Source organism: Cariama cristata, unplaced genomic scaffold, assembly GCF_000690535.1.
Source record: "Cariama cristata isolate BGI_N322 unplaced genomic scaffold, ASM69053v1 scaffold5147, whole genome shotgun sequence".
NCBI lineage: Eukaryota > Metazoa > Chordata > Aves > Cariamiformes > Cariamidae > Cariama > Cariama cristata.
In genome coordinates, this window is record NW_009624803.1 from 40,913 (window position 1) to 58,370 (window position 17,458).

Genomic DNA, 17,458 nt, shown 5'->3' on the forward strand with positions numbered 1-17,458 from the left:
GCTGCTGCGACTGAGTCAAAACCCTTAGAGTACCGTCAAACTGCAGTGGAGATGCTATATCCAGACCAGGCTTTGGTCTGATGAAACAAATAAGTTAGGTACGGGACAGGGGAAATGAGTGTATGTAGCAGAGAGAGGGTTACAAATATTCTAGGAGATATATATAATATATATTTCCTAGCCAGCTGGGCTTGATAATTCTTCTTGTCCAGAATCTCTTTGGCTGTCAAGGCTGGTGGTCAGTCAAGGGCATAACTGCTTGAAGTGTGTGAGCAGTAGGTCAAGATCCTTCACTTAATGGCCTGGTCTGTGCTCTGGTACCACGAACAGGTGAGAAACCAAGGTCCATGCTATAATTTCAGTGTTTAATGAAGGATAAGAACCACAAAGGCTGTAAGGGTGTTGTTTTTTCTGCCAGGACTGTTGCAGCTCTTTCAAAGAATGTGCTTTGCGTGCTGTGTGCTTTTTGCAATGAGAAAATCCTGAATTGTTCAGTGTCGTGAGCAGATCTACTCTACCTTTTTTTTCCCTAACAGAGATGGTCTTATAAGCAAAGAAGAAATGATGGCTTACTTTCTGAGAGCTAAATCACAGTTCCAGTGTAAAATGGGACCAGGGTTTATTCATAACTTTCAGGAGATGACCTATCTTAAACCAACTTTCTGTGAGCACTGTGCAGGATTTGTAAGTATGTTTTTAATAATAGTATATCTTAGACAGAATTTTTCACCCTTTAACTTTAAGGGTGAAACTGGCTCCACGTCCCGCTAAAGTCTCTTGGCCAAATATCTCATTGCATTCAGAAGCACAAAACATTTACTCATGTTGTAGCTGTGCTATCCAGTTTTGTTTTAGTGGTTCCTGAATACTGGCATTTGTAAGAATTACTGTTGCAGGAGGAAAAAAATGAAATTATGTTAACTAAAGGATATTAGAGACTATATGAATGGCTTTACTTGGTTTATCTTAAGTTCTTTAATTTGGCTTGATTTCCCATGTAAACAAGCTCAAGGGAAAATGGGTGTCTGGAACAGAGGATGTCGATGAAGCAAAAGCCGTTCTTTCTCAGGAAATTGCACATGGCAACATAGCTATGTTCATAATTCTCTGAATGGCCATAACAGCCTTAATCCCTTCTCTATTGAATTAACAGATCTCCTCATTTGGTCAAGAAATCAAAAGTGTTTCCAGCAGTTCTGTACAATAAGAATTTTTAATTTTTTTTTTAATTTGCTTTTTCTCTCAGCTATAACTTACCAGATGCCGCTTATTAGAGTGCTCTGTACATAGCTGGGAAATGATTGGGTTTTGTGAACATCTGTGTTGCTTGTAAACCTCCTCCAACTTTTCCACTTCAAACCAAGTATAGTAAAGAAAAAGGAATTACTATGATTTAAAAGTTACTTTAATGCACACACCCCACTGAAATCAAATGTCCACGTTTAGACAGCTAAAGCAATAAGGGCGGAGGGCCATGTGCTCTCCTTACGTGTGGCCCACGTACAGGGTGTGAGCTCAGACCATCATCCCCACTCTCCAGCGCAGATCTGCCTCTGCTATCAGCAGCAAAATCTCCAGTTTTTACTACGTGAACTTTTCGACTGAGTAATATTTCTTCGTGGTTGAAAGTAACAATAACAGCACTGCTAGGTGCAAAAATGTGCCTCCTTTCAGACCAGTTCTGGTGTTCCTGTTCTTGTCCATGCTCCCATCTTCCGCTCGCTTCTTTTGCGACGTGTCGGTCTTGTTCAGATGCTCATGGTCCCTATCACAACTGCTGATGAAGGCCATGGGGAGGAAGGAATTCCATCTATTTCCGCTAGAACTGCAAAAACCTTGGAGGGGACATGGTCAGTGCTGACTCAGGAGCGTGCTGGTGGGCTCTTGAGCTGACAGCTCCAGCAGACTGATGGGGCAGGGGCGGTCGCTGGCCTGAGCCTATTGTTTCAGGCTGCCTGCAGCCTCGGGAAGTTGTTCCTGCGTTCGTGACACTCAGTTCATGTTTGGAAGACTTCCATAGCAAAGCAAGGCCTGAGGGCTGCCCTGCAATGTCCTCTCCACCAGATATTTTTCTCCTGCATCAATTTGCTAATTGGCCATTGTTGGATTTTTCACATCTCCCTGATTACATCCAGTGCAGGAATACAAATGAGTAAGGGGTTGTACGGGAAATGGAAATAAGGTCATTTTTCCTGTCAGCTCACTGAAGGCATTGGCATTGTCCTGTGGATGAGTTGGACTGATAGGACAGGAACCAGCTACAAAATCTGCTGCGTATTTGTTCTGCATTTCAGTGCTGCTCATCCACGGGCGGAAACCTAATTTCAAACTGATGCACTGATTCGCAGTCAAAATAATGTGCGCTGACAGTGCAGCAGGATGAATTGACATGACAGGGCAATGCACACAGCATTCAATAAAATATCTGTTATTAAAACGACACGAACTTTAAAGGTCAAACTAAAACCTAATGCCATTAAGCAGCAGGGAATTGATATGCCCAGGGCCGGTCACAGTTCCGTCCCACAGCTTGAGTTGCACCACGTGGCAGGGGAGGTGACCAGCCGTCCCGCTGAGCTTTATAGTCTGAATTTGCACAGATCCTCTTACCTTGGAGCTGGCTCAAGCCAGCTTTGCAGCAAAGCTGTGTCAGATTCAAAGCTTTAGGTCAGAATTCATGACACGGCACTTCAGCTAAGCTTTCACTGCTGCATGTAACCACAATAGTGGTGCCAAATTTGAGTAGGAGGAAGGTACAGAGCTGAGAAGGTGAGGAGAAAGCTCTTCAGAGGGAACAGATTAGAGCTTAAATGAAAGAAATAACAATCTGTGTCTCTTAAAGGGATGCTGACAAAGAGACCTGGGAAACAAAAAGTCATTGCTGCTTCTCCAAGAGGGGCTGGGGGGCTCCACTGTCGCTGCCTGACCGCAGCAACTGCATTCGCTGTGCATATGTACAGCATCAGAAAAAACAGAACAAGCGGCAGGCTTTCTGTGGACCCTGCTTCCACTGTTGTCCCTTCTATTCTTTATTCACCCTTCTTCCACCTTGTCTAATCTATTTTGCTTTCTCCAAGCCCCCATTTTTCCTTGCAAATTCTTTTGTACAGCGTATGGAATTCCCCCCCCCCCCCCAAAAATATTCTGTTTATTTTACTCTTTCCTTTGTATTCTGAATGTTCTCCAGCTCGTCCTTTTGAATTGTTCTTTAATGACCATATTCACCACCTGCATGGATTCTTATAAATACGGTGAGGAGCCACATGCAGTTTCAACTGCCTGGATGTGCTCACCCTCCCTGGTAATGTTTCAAATTAGTTCAGGATAAACACTGGTGTCCCCAATTTTTTTTCCTTTAATGCTAGAGCTAGAAAAACTGCCCCTTCCTCTCTCTCTGCCTCTCAGAGTGAAAATGTTTGGTTTTGTCATGCCATGGCTGCAGATACAGTGATTCTGAGTGTATAGGTTACAATTTGCTAGGGAATTCTCCTACTTCCAAGCAATCCTGCTCATGTGCAACATGTGAAAGCTTCCCAAAAGTGGGACCGCACACATCGCCTCCTGGAAGTTTAGCATTTGGTTGTTACGTATGTCAACAAGAACAGCTGCTGGGAAGAGGCAAAGATGGATTTTAGTGGCTTTTCCGCCTATTTCAGTCTTCAACCTTTTTTTTTTTAATGGAAAAAGTCAGGTGGACAAATCAGATTGCTATGGCTAGGTGTGCTGGGGACCAGTATGGGAACCAAGAACCTAATTTTTACCCCCAGTGGTGTTTTCTTCTGCTGTGTTTGAATGGCACAGGTCATTCACGTAACTGGAGAATGGATGTACACTGGAAATTCCCCTGCAGATAACACCAAGTGAGCCTAGAAGCAGAATGTGCTTTCCTGGTTTCAGTAAGCTTGGTATGATGGCCATTTTTCACTCATTCCTGGAAGCAAATGTCATCTGTCTCTCTTCTTGTCTGGTAGTGCCACTGAAAGTTGTAGAAATAAGAGGGAAGCCACACAAGTCTTATCACAATTAGAGGGGGAGGTCTGCCTGACAGGAAGGGTGTTAAGAGCAGTTGTATCCTGTTTGTGCTTTTGTAGCCATTGGTACTTCCTCATTGTGACCTTGTTTTCCTTCCAGCTTTCTTTTCTGATTCCTTGACGTTCTTTTGTCTTTCTTTGCAGCTCTGGGGTATAATCAAACAAGGCTACAAATGCAAAGGTAAATAAATATTGCATGGCTTTTTCAAGCTATAGATGGGGGGTTTTAGCACAAGTAGGTCAACTGTATTTTTTTATTTAAATGACTGCTGTTTGTCCAAATTTTGCTTCTACACTTGGTACTCTCCGTGAACAGTGACTGCTGGTATACTATGAAGTGTCGCTGCATTAGGGGATGTAGCACCCAGTAGGAACACACAGGTTCCATGAGCTAAAGGTCCAAAGCAGCCGCTGACTCCATGAGATGTCATTTTCTACCAGCAAAGACCTTGCATCTTGGAAAAACAAGTGTCCTCATCCTAACACCGAGACATCCTGAAATATATCTCCTGAGACTTGGGGTCAGGAAAAGGTCTGCTGGCAATGCTGTCTGTCATGTACATCTGCATGCCTGTAGTCAAGCCTGACTGGCCTTGCGATGCAACAGTAGCTGAGCTAGAAATAGAGAAATATTTAATTCCCAGCCTGCCCAGCAGATCTCATTGCAAGATTTTCTCCAGCCGTTCAACTTTAAAAAAAAATCCTAGAGCTCTTACAGCCCTATTACTTTTGTAAAATGTCTAATGGAGTACTTGCACCATATTGAGCAGGTCAGACCAAGAATGACATTGTAGTGATCCTCATCATTGGCTTTAAAGACTTGGACCTATTTATTTCTCAAGCAGCCTAGCTCTGGCTGAAGGGCACTGTTGATTTTCACGGTTGTAGTTGCATCGCTGTTATTCACTGGGGAACATTCATGATGGGGCTTCATGGTTCTATTTATATGCACTCTTTTCCCTTTTAGTCTTACACTGGCTCCTAGGAGAAGGGTGAAAAATAGGCAGTGTTGGTTTTTAGGACGCACTGTATCCCTGTCTCCCTCTCCACCCATGAACATCTCTTCCTCAGAGAGGGGTGGGGAAAATGTCCGTAGCTAAACCAATGTGTGTAATTCAGCTCTTCCCAATTACTGTCATCTGAGCAGCTACGAAAGGGCTGGTTGCATTCTATACTTTGACTGGCAGTACGAGGGAAGGAAGCTAGGGATTTGTCCCAGCAGCCCTGTAAACTCAACTTGAGATCGGAAAGCTGAGCTCTGTCCTGCATCATTGCTTGTAACAGTGTCCCAGCGGAGCGAGAGCAAAAGTGGTTCTGTAGAGTCAAAATTACAGGCAATGGAGCATGAGAGTAAGAGAGCAGAGCTGCTCGCTCAGCTCTTAAAGTGCTCAACAAGTGTAATTAGTGCCTGCCCTTTGCTGCAGCAGCCACCAGCTGCTCCCTGTGCCAGCACGGCTGGAGCGCCCGTCTCCCATCACGGGTGATTGCTGCTTTGAGCACAGAGTTGTCATCTGCTGGGCTGAACCTCTGATGCTGGGCTAGCAGGGCGAGGGAGGGAGGGAGTTCATCTCTTCAGGTCTGCTGCTTCCCCCGGCACTGGGGATAATGGGATAAAGCTAGACTGCGTGGTCTACAGGTGGTGAAAGAGGTTCTCCACTGCCAAGAGAGATCTTTACCGTATTGGGGGGATTTGACCTTTAGGGCAGACAAAACCACAGCTGGGCAGGTACTTCTGTATTAGTCATATGGACAAGGTGATGGGAGAAACCAGAACTCTAACCCATCACGCTAGAGCTGCTGCCCCGAGCAGAATGATTCTTTTAGCAAAGAGTTATAAACACAACGCTTTGGCAATGGCGCACCTCGAACAAAATGTTAGGTCATGGAGCAGAGCAGCAACAGCAAGACAAGGGAGACAGAAATTTTGAAACAAGGGCAAGGGACACAGAGGAGAGAGCGAGCCTGTGTTTGGGGCACGCATCCTCCACCCTTTGGCCCTTTCTTGCAGATAAGACCCGTATTGCTGTCACACTTCAGGTAAATGTACCTCGTGATGAGTGTAGCTGCAGTGCTGCAAAGCCCAGCAGAGGCCGGGTGGATGATACACCTCCACGGAGCTTACTCTGGGCTGAGGTTGCTTGCTGAGCTGAGCTACTTAGACTAGTTTTAACTCACAGTGGTCTACACTGACCTCCAGCTGTCCTGCCAGAGACTCAGAGTATGGGAGCGCCAGTGTCTTCTGACCAAGTGTGTTTACTATAATGGGCCCTGCTGGGTCAAATTCAAAAAAAACAAACAAACCAAAACCTTTTTTTTTTGGAGCCTTATGCGGTGGAGCAGAACCTTTATGCACTGCGTACACAAGATCATACCAGTAATTCCAGGTTGCTTCCTTGAGAGTAATTGCTGATGAAAATATCATCCCCCTCTTCCCTTCTGCTGCTAGATTTCTTTTCATGACTGCCATGGAAACGATCTGTTTTTTGTAACGCCCTTCACACCAAAAGATCCATTTCTGTAACTCCTTTCACACCTTCTGCCAAAGTATTTGTTCCTTCAAAGTCCCTCCTGGTATCTGTCTGCTGATAGCCCTGAGGGATTACCAGATAGTTGTGGCTTTCCATCGGGTGACTTGACCATTCCTTTCTTTACAGATTGCGGTGCCAACTGTCATAAGCAATGCAGAGACCTGCTTGTGCTGGCCTGCAGGAAATTTTCCAGAGGAACCTCAGTAGGCAGCAACCACGGCTCTCTGCCTAGCAGTCCGTCTATACCTCCAGGTGAGAGCACTTTTCTTCCTATTTAAAACCATTTCTGCAATCCTCTCTACCAGCCAGTGTCCTTGCTGCCATTTTAAATTTTTCCTTTGTACCCACGCACAGAGCAGCACGTGTACTTTCCAGTGCACCGCAGCTTGTGTTCAGTGCTCAGACTACAACATCCCTTTCTGCAGCGCTGGCCTTAGCCACGGGTGCTGCCCTGCTTATTTCTTTTCAGCCTGAGGCTCACTATCCTTTATACTGGCACCCCAATCCCAGCTGAAAAGAAATAAAATTATAATTAGGGAAATTGTACTTCTCTTTATAAGACACTTAGGGGCTGGGAGACATAGGGCACAGTTCTAGCTCTGCCTTATGCCCTGAGTGTGCAGATGGAGGGAGAAGGAAACATGCACACACAAAACCAGAATCAGTTTCCAAGCAGCGTATGGATATTGCTGATTATACCGTGCTTCATATAGGGGGTTACCTCACCCCAGCCCCAGGCTTAAGTTATCTTTTTATAAAGATCTTGAAGTAGACTATTTAAAATAAATAATTCTGCCCTCTCTTTCAGTCCAAGATGAAGTATTTGAATTTCCCAGTGTTGCTGCGGAACACCAGGACCTCGACGGCAGAGCTATCACCCTCGTCACTGGCTCTTCACGGAAAATTTCAGTGCGGCTGCAGAGGGCAACCACCAGCCAAGCGACACAGACAGAACCACTCTGGCATGAGCCAGGCTGGAATGATTCAGGTTCCCATACTTTCCCCAAAATGAAGTCCAAGTTCCATGGCAAAGCTGGGAAGAACAAAGGCTTTGCAAAATGGGAGAACGAAAAGCCCACCGTGCAGGCTGATATAGAGCTAGAAGCGGAGGCCCCGCACCACATACAGGGTCACAACGGAATAGAAACCCTCCCAGAAAGACAAGAATCTGAGGTGAGTTGCAGAAGTAGCCAAGAGAGTTTAAAATCTGCTAGAGTCTGAGGTCCCATAAGGCTATTTTATGAATTTCAGGATGCTTTTTCATTCAAATTTGCCATTGCTTCTTGCACAAGAGTTACTTTCAGAAGAATGCCAAATCATCTATAGATCCCCATTTTGTACACTGCAGTGTGCATTTACTGTAATGCTGTAACTGGGGGCTTGGCTCTTGGTGTCAGGACGTGCTTTCAGGAGTTGGGGGCACTTTTCTTTTTGAAAATCATTAAAATAGCCTGGCAGGTATCTGACCAAATTCTGTGCTGTTGTATCCTTGCAATGCACAGTTCGGGGTCCCATGTTAGATTCACAAGAATGAGCATTCTGATAGATATACGAGTCCAGGCTAGGGCAGGCTATGGGTCTGATTTCTGTGGCTGTCACCCGTAAAATTTATGCTTCCAAAGCCTCATGCTTTTATTGACCATCTTTGCTAGCATGTAAGTAAGTGCCTATCTTCTTTTGGTTACAGGATAGCTGATTGCTCACCCTGAAGCACAGAATAACGAAGATGACAACGGATGACAACGAAGATGACACAGACTACATTTGGCCGTGAGAAGTTTTTCCCGTACCTCGTGCTTTTAAATTCAACCATTGCCCTGTTTTCTTAGTGGAAAGTGTTATAAAGCACTATTTATTTTCTCACGAGTAGGCCATTTGGATGAACGTTGCATGGACACAGCAGAACAGATCTCTGCACTCAGTGTTTTCTCTTGTATGACTTTTGTGGAAACTTCCTCTACATGCCAGTGAGAATATATTTGGCCTCCTTTAAATATACGGCATCATGTCAGTATGTCTGCCAGCAACAACAATGGTGAGGACAGAAGCCAAGCGTCTACGTTTGCTCGATAACACTCCTTTTCCAGAGGCTTGTAATGATCTTTTAAGGAAAGCAGTAGGTGTGTATGTTGATTAAATTAAATCTCAAACAAAAACCTTTCACAAAGTCCTCTATATGCTGAAATTCTTTGCACACCTGGGGTTTTGAATTTTGGCCGTGTTTACATTGGTGTTCAGCACCGTGACACCAGTTCTCAGAGTGGAGATCCTTCAAACGGGCCGCACAGGGCTGAGACCGAAGGAATTCCAAGACACTATGCGTTTGTCTGGTTACACCGCCACGGAGAGGGCACATCTCTGCCAGCACTGACTATGGTAAAGGTAGCTTGTAATAAACACCTTAGTTTTAAGTGTCTGCGTGTATATATGTGTGCGTGGTATGTTTTTCTCTGGTTAGCAGCCTGTATGTACATGTCAAGACCAAATGTACTGAAAAGCAACCTCCAAATGAGCAGTTTGCTACTGTAGGATCTAGCACCTGAATCTGTAATGGCCTGAGAAGCAGGTTTGAAGTGGCATTTCTCAGAAGCATTAAGTCACTTGAGGAGCACAGCCCTCATCTGGAAAAAGAGAGAAAACCGAAACAAAACAGCACAAAGCTCAAACGTGAAAGGTGCGTTCCAAATTGGCATACATGTACTATTCTTCTTACCCCATCTCCCCACAAAAATAGGGGGGTGTGGGGAGCACAGACCTTGAATTAAAGCAACGCAATTATAAGATTTCCTAGAAAATTCAAGTTATTGCACCCTTCATCAAGTTATAAGCCCTTAAGGCCAGAGCTTTCCCTAACCAAAACTGACAGCTGCACTCTTCTGTGGTAATTTGACTGTAAACTGCACTGCGACTACATGATGCCTGCTCAGGTTTGCATCTTGAATCCTGCAGGTTTCCTTTGTTTTCCAACATAACTGGTAATGATGGTAAATCTGGGGAAAGGGAGAAAAAAAAAGAACGAACATGCTCTTACTGTTTTAAACTCAAGAGAAGTAAGCACTGCAGAGAGCACCGATTTCCAAGCCAGGATGAGGGCCAGAAGCATCTTTCACTCTTACTGTTGTGGGCAAAAAAACAAGCATTCGTAAAAATACGGTCTTTATTTCCTGAGGTGGGTCAGGTGCCAGGTCACAACAGGCTGACCGCGCAGCTACCGTTACAGCGTACGGCTTGCAAACAATGAAAACGATGTGGTAGAGAATTTGAATAGAGAAATTTGGTTGTGCTCCAGGCTGCTGATGGATCTGCTGAGATAAGCCTTTTAACGCTTTATAAATGAAACGTTCATGTGCAACCTCATTCTTCACATCACGTAAGAGTTTTAACAACCATTTAGTCTGTAGATCTCAGCCCATTGCTTGCAGGCTTTTAAAAGTTAGTTGTAGCTCTTGCTCCGAAAGGTACCTGCTTTCCTCTGTCTATCAGGCCCACAAACCAAACCTGTCTTCATTTTGTTGTTGGACAAGAATGTTTCTCATATATAATCGTATCTTCTCACTCACCTACTCCCCAAGATACTCACCATCTTCTTTCCTAAACTGTTTAAAAGGGTAGGTGCTCCGTGTTCTTCAGAGGAAGGCCATTTCAAGGACCTTTTTTTTTTTTTTCCATGCATACTGTTATCAAGGCATAAACTCACATTTAAGCAACAAAAGTGATGCCTTTACAGAAGCAGCTCCCACTTTCTGGGGGATCGTTCTGCGAGCAATCAGAATGCAGAAGTTTCAACCCACTGTACAGATTTCATCAATACATCTCTTGCAAGCTTGGGAGCTTTGGTCAGTCAGGTGCTTACCTCAGCGGCAGTTGCAGATCAAGCATAGACCGCAGGCTCACACAACCCATCCTTCTAAGCAAAATAAAATATTGCAGCATCCAAGGAGAAGGACTCATGGAAGGTGAAAATTTCAAGCACCTGCTCCTGCTGGAAACCCTTTGCTTTAGGCATTTCAAGGAGGGGAACGCTGAGAGCATGTTGCTGGTGCTAAGTGTTCATGCCATTGAAAAACTTGAGAAAAAGACATTGGGTAGAAACACAGTCTTTTCTCACCCACCCCCCCAAAAAGGAATAGACTCATCAGAGACAATGTAATTAAAAAAAAAAAAAGAGCATTAACACACTGAATTAACACACTGATCTTCCAGTTCAACAGCAAGCAACTGAGCGGGGAGAGCTGACAGGGCATGAACAACTATTTTAAGAAGCTGGTATAAGATAAGCTCTTTACCTTGGAGGAAGCCTGAATACATGAAATTTTAAAAAAAAATCTTTTTCTCTCCTTACTTCAAGTTGACATCTTTTTCTGAACAGAGGCAAGACTTTTCCTCACCTCACCTAAACAGGTTGAGTGCCCCAATCTAGAAAGCAACAAAGAGTATCTTGTTCGTCTCCCCTGACTTAACAAAAGGCCAAACGTATCGGCGATCCCAGCTCCTGAGCTATGTCCCTTTGCTCGTCTTGGCGAAATCCTGCCTGCCAGCACTACACCCATTCCAGGAGAGTGTCCAGGAGAAAAAGTGTCGTAAAGACAAGACTACTGGGTTAGTGAAGTAGCTAAAGTGAGATACAATCCCAAATGATGCTGGATACTTCCACCACATCTATTCTTCCCTGTCTCAGGATCTTTTAAGAAACTGGGGGGAGAAGGGCAGCTTGTTTAAAAAAAAAAAAAATTCAAACAAACAAAAACCCACCACCCAGTGGAAAGAGGGAAGATGATGGCAAACCTTATTTACAGCCTGATCTGCAAATGCCAAACAATGCAAGCAACAAGAGTCGGTGAAAAATGCAAGTGCTTGGCTAGACCCTGTAAGAGATGATTTGGCTGTTTGAGCCAAACCCAGTAGGACTTCCCGGGCTTGTGGAAAACCTCTGCAAAGCTTCGTGTTGCAAATAAGGGAGCTTCAGCTGTCGACTTTATGGAGTGTGAGGGAGGCGGGTGGGCAGTAACGTGGTTGCTGACCAGAGCTAGTCTGAAGCATGGCTTTTCCCCAGCTGGGAAAGGTGAGCCCTTCTCCTTTCGATACAGAAGACGCCAAAAAGCTGAGCTGCAGAGGAAGTTCAGGGGAAGCTGCTGCCTAAAACTTTACATTTTCCCAAAATGGAGCGGACTGGCTGCTGTCACCTCTGTGGGCTGCTGCTCAGGGACTCCTCGGTGGAAGCCAAAGCGAAAGCATGGGCTAACGTGGCTTCCAAGGTCATCTTCACGGGGAGCCGGGAAGCCTTTGACCAGGACAGCCTGGGCAGCCACGTGGGAGGGTCCTCGCAGGCTGGGACACTGGTTCCAGAAGGCAGCTGTATGGGAAATAGCTGCATGTGAAGGATCCTGGACACAGGCAGGAAAAAAAAAAACCCAAAACCTAAGAACAAATAACAGACAGATGGGGAGTAAGCGTGGGAAGAAGCATAGTAAGAGAGCTCTCCCTCTACGTGACACCAAGAATGGAAGGGGATCCCAATGGAGACCGAGCAGAGGCGGAAGGAAGGAAGGAAGGAAGGAGATCTGAAGGTAGATTTCATGGAGACACAGGAGGCAGGAGAAACAAGGGCTTGTTATTTCATGATTGCCGTAGCCAAAAAAAAAATAATAATATCTAACCAAGGTTTGCTTCATTCAGCATCAGCCTGCTAACTGATGGGCCTCTGTACAGCACAAAAAATAGCTCCAAGTAATTCTCAAGAGAGTCTTGACAACAGACTTGGCCCACCCAGGGACACTGGAGAACCAGATGTAACTTTGGAACGAGTTTTTGAGTTATCAGCACTGATCTGAACTGGATTTTCAAAATAAGCACTGCAGCCAACAGGCTAAACTCATTGGAAAGTCTGTGTGCTGAGCTCTAAAGTGCTGCTTACAGCTGCTGACAATCTGGTCCGAGGAGACAGAAAAGCCATCAGCAAAAGGCTACTGCTGGGGCAGTATGAAATTTAGCCAAAAAGTCTGCTTTTTCCATGAGTTAAGCTAATGCCGGAAAGTTTAAAGAGTCCTTATCACCTTCGTTTCTGCTTCATGTGTGAAAACGAGTTCTGACCTTCCACCTGCCCGCAGCACAGGCAGCCTCCCTCTTTCTTTGGTTTTACAATAGTGTTTTCCTACTTTTTGTACTTGTTTTTCTCTCCTCTGTTGTGGGAAAGACCCACGTGGACAAGAGGGGAAATTACTGGACAATAAAGGGGAAACAATGACACTGACAGCACTGAGAGCTGTAAAAAGCACAAAGGAAACACAAAGCAAAAATATTTTTTTCCCTTCTAGCCTTGTTTGTTAAGTCATTAGAGGTGCGACTTATTTTCAGGCAAAGAGGGGAGAAGGCAATGTTTACAGCTGGTAATAGCGCTTGCTTTTTCAGTTTGTGTCCCTTCGAAAAGGCATAACCTGAAACAAACAAGCACACGATCATTTTGTGAGCCTACGGGGGGGGAAACAGAAGCTCACCTCCCCCTCGGTGCACTGCTCTCCGATCACACCACCGCTGTCACTCTAACCCAGGGGTGTGCTAGGAGGTTGATAAAGCAAGCTTGCAGTTTAGCACGAGCCAGCCCGTTTGGAACTCACGCTCAACACCTTAAAAATGCATACGTACTTCTGTAGCATCCCTGTTGTCCGAGGAAAATCAGAAGTTCAGAGAAGAAGCGGGATCACAAGCCTGACAGTCTTTAGCAGCAGCACCACTAAGACTCTCCTGCAGTCCTAAATACGGCAGAACTAAGAATAAATCACGTGCGAAGAGCAGAGAGTTGAGGGCTTTAAGTGTGGTGGTGTTCATTAACTTAACAGGGAGCTGAATTAACTCCTAGTACTCTAAGAACGCACACGAGACTTTCAGACACCTAAAAGACCCATCAGATCTTGTTGAGAATCCTCTTACTCCCCACTCAACCCTTCCCACTTCAGCACAGTTTAATTGTCATTTCCCAGGTGCATAATCCATTATGGGGAATCTTATGCCGCAGGACTTTTCAAGCTCCAGCCACTTCTCCTAACTATCTACTGACGTGAATCTTGCTTCCCTTCTACCCAGTTCTATCTTAGGTACTTGGCTGGTGCCTAGTTTCTAATTAGGCCTGAGGTTGGTTGAAGCACTCGCCACTGTCATTAATCCAGATATGCAGGCCACCAGCAGTACCGGCACATCGCCGTGAAGCTGCACGTGTCAGGGCTTTGACTAGAGAAGCAGAGGAATCTCATCAAGCCAGCTAGAGATTACCGACCAACACCAATCCTAAAGATGATAAACTACTTGGGGAACAGCTACAAGCAAAAAAGGCTTCCTGGGGTGAGCGATGCGTGGCCAAAGCTCAGCTTGATGCCCTTTCCCTCGTTGCATTACTCTTTTGCACACCGTAAGGAATACATTTTTATCCATTCCTTAGACCTACAAGGAAAACCCAACCGTGACCACAGTGCATGTAGATCATGGTATCCTAAGTCACGTACTAACGTGCCTGATGCGGGAAGCAAGCGTGGCCCCCGCTCCCCATATTTATTTTACCGCACAATGTCAATACTTGAGCGAGGGTGATCCTAACAGAGGGAATGGAAGGGCAATGCAAGCAAAGCCTTTAGGAAACGAAAGTTGCTAGAGAAAGGCAGGCAGATGGAAAAACAGAACAAAATGCCTGAAGCTTGTGCAGGAAGAGTGGCAAAACCAACCATGGTTAAAAGGAAGAACACTGTTCCCCTGTATAAATGTTTGCTTACTTAATTGCCTTCTTGATCTGCTGGAGTTCTGCTTTCGATCACGATGCACAATGAAATCCAGCATGCATATCCAATCCACCACAGGCCTAATAACCTCCATAACCCACCTCTCCTCTCCCAGCTTCCAGTTAAGAGATTCCTTCCAGCGCAGCGGGAATCATGTTTGGAAAACAGTAAATATCAGAGCATCGTACAGACAATAACAAAGCAGTGGCTGTTTGCTTTCATTAATCAAAGCTGCTCTCTCCACAAATACAAAGCTTGTTTTCTCTGGAGAACAAAGAAGTCACAGCACACTAGGAGGAAACAATAGAGTAAGGAAAAACAACAACAGCTGGCAGAAGCAAAGTGTTTTCTTTCCTGTTGGAAGAGTAAAGCCTCCTGTTTTGCCTCCTTCTGAATTTATTTTTTAAAAACTTTCCCCCTCAAATAGCAATAAAGCGGGACTCAGCTTACCCTAAGTCCTGGAAAAGCGAGGAGGAGAAGCAACATATTTTAAGGAGAAAAAGCTACCATGAATAAGGGGGAAGGGGAAGCTCTGTGCTCCTACCCTGTCCCAGCATCATTTCACCATGTCGCAGTGTGCAAAAGTGAGACTACGCACCGCTGCAACAGCCATAGCTTTGCAGAGAAACTGGCAGCTCTAGGTCAGAAAGAAGTCTGTGAAGGTGCTGATGCAACTCCTGGGTTCCTTCTTGCTAGGAACAAGTTTGCAGCACTAATGCGCTGCCAGAAAACATCAGCCTCTTCCCAGCGAGGAGCCGTGTGAAGAAAAGCAGAAGCTGTCAACTCAAAGATATTACATTCCCAGCAAAAGGCTCTTTAACTCTGTCAATCTCTCTACATTTACTAGTCCAGGACTGACCCAGTTGTAAGAACCTTAATTCTTGAAAAACCCACTAATGATTTTTGCATGAATGCAGCGAGTCACCAGGTAGTGCTCACCACAAAGCAGTATTCTCTCCCAAGGGAGGAACCTTCTCTGGATCATCCCATTGTAAGCAACCATCAATACCTTTGTGAAGCAGCAACATTCATTTTTAGATGTTTAGTCTGAACTGTATGATGCTGAGCTAGATCTGTATCGGTGATCCTCCGAAACCTGGATTCAATACAGAAAACTTTTTCCTCGTCAGGCTTGTTAAATTTGTTTGAAACATTAAAAAAAACCGAGAGGAGACGTTAAGTCAGATTCCCAAGTGCCTTTCGATGCTGAGGTAGATCTGGATCCTCAGAGACCTGGATTCAATACAGAAAACTTTTTCCTCGTCAGGCTTGTTAAATTTGTTTGAAACATTAAAAAAAACCGAGAGGAGACGTTAAGTCAGATTCCCAAGTGCCTTTCCCAGAGCCCTTCGCTTCCATCCCGTGAATCGCCAGCAGCACCTGCTGGCCACAACGAATTGAACAGGAGATTTTCAGGTTGCTCACGGAATGAAATACAGGGAAATCAGTTCTGAACAATGTTTATCAGTTTATTTCCATGATTAGCTTGAATTACAGCAACACCAGCGTTACGCAGATTCTCTCAAACTCTTGTGTTATTTCTGTAATCCAAGGAACTCCCGCCTGCATCAACCTGGATTCAGCCCCAAGGGCACTCCAGGTAGCCAGGGACTCTGCAATCGGCACAGCCCCTGATACAGAGATCCGAGCACAGGGGCATTTCCATTCTCCACAAAGCTGGAAGAGCCTCAGGAGAGTTCCCAGAAGCAGGGTACCACGATCCCATGGCATGCAGGAGCATAACCTGGAGACCGGTGCTCACACACCCTAAGAAGAACTTCACACAGCGACTCCCAGGAGAGAGCACTACACGCTGCTACACCAGTTCAGAGGTGTAGAGGAACAGAACAAAACTCGGAGCAACTGAAGAGCAATTCCTCCTGTCCACTCCTGCTCTAACAGCTTCTACAACATCTAAAATAGATTAAAGTGTAAAATAGATGAAGCAGACAGAAATCCCCGCCTACCGTAACAACTGCTTCTTTACTACCAAGAAGGAAAAGAAACTAAAGCAAAGGGAACATACAGATACTTTTATTGCTCACCTTTTATACAACAGCACACCTTCAGCCATTTTCTTTCACAGCTTGACAATGTTTATGTACACAAAAAACCCAGCAAGAAGCATTATGTGGCTTTCAGTAAAGAAAAAAAAAAAAAACCAACCAAACAAACATTAGAACATCAAACTCAGCCAGGCTTTGTTTTCTGCAGCAATAATAAAAGGGCTTCCTCCAGGCAGGAACTAACCTTCCCAGGCCGTAGTGCATTTCTTTAAAGACAACCCCCAAAACAAATTGCCCTACATTTGCTGAGCCAGTGGTATTAACTTGCAAATAAAATAAATTTAAGTTTGTCATTTCTTCTAGCTGATTTCAAGTAAAAATTAGGTTTGGAGGAGGAGCAACTTGTTTTGGATGGATGCAGGTCAGTTTGAATCGCTACACCTAACTACAGGCCTACATACACTATCGGTTCACAATTGAGCTTAGTTTTAAATGATCTTTGCGGATTTTGGCGGCGGTCAGTCTTCAGAGTTGAGCAGGTGCGAAAACTTTGTTTAGCGGGAGATAAGGCTACTGAACATGGCATCCACAGTAGAGCTCATATAATAGATAAAAAACCTGTTTGTCAGAGGGAGTTCACTGTGCGTGCACGCACGCGTGTGTAACACCTTCATGACTAAAACGAGAGGCCAGCAAGCCAAAAAGCAAGACTCAGAACTGCTTTTAGAACATGTAATTGAACAATGATTAGGGGGAAAAAAATGTGGAAGTTCTATTGTGTATTATAACAGACAAATTCGACTAGATGGGTCTTGATATTTCTCTAAATCAAAGCGGAAGGAAAACACAGCAGGTAGTTTCAGAACAAAAGTGTTCTGAGCAGAGGGAACCAGTCCAACCCCTAAAGAGCATGGCTATTAGTTGATGTTTAGGGTGCAGCGGGTAGCGATGATGCATTTAGTTCAGACAGGTTGAGGGCGGGGGGGAGGAGAGGTCTACCGAAAGTTGTACTTTGCTCAATGCAAAACATCCCACCCAAAGAGATCCCACCCGCCACGTACAAACCCGTACTAATTCAAGCAGCAATTAAGCCAGGTCTCTGAAAGCAGGTTTCTCTTAAGTGAGCT

The 17,458-nt window shown here is 44.9% G+C and overlaps 1 protein-coding gene across 1 annotated transcript in view; it reads left to right on the forward strand.

The window, feature by feature from the left end:
• The window catches only part of RASGRP3 (RAS guanyl releasing protein 3 (calcium and DAG-regulated)), a 30,663-nt gene extending 22,370 nt beyond the window's left edge, over positions 1-8,293 (forward strand). The window contains exons 12-16 of the mRNA XM_009703306.1: positions 537-684; positions 4,176-4,212; positions 6,686-6,811; positions 7,368-7,732; positions 8,247-8,293. Coding sequence (XP_009701608.1) covers positions 537-684; positions 4,176-4,212; positions 6,686-6,811; positions 7,368-7,732; positions 8,247-8,255 — 685 coding nt within the window. The 3' untranslated portion in view covers positions 8,256-8,293. The remainder of the gene's footprint in view (positions 1-536; positions 685-4,175; positions 4,213-6,685; positions 6,812-7,367; positions 7,733-8,246) is intronic.
• Positions 8,294-17,458: the final 9,165 nt, after the last annotated feature.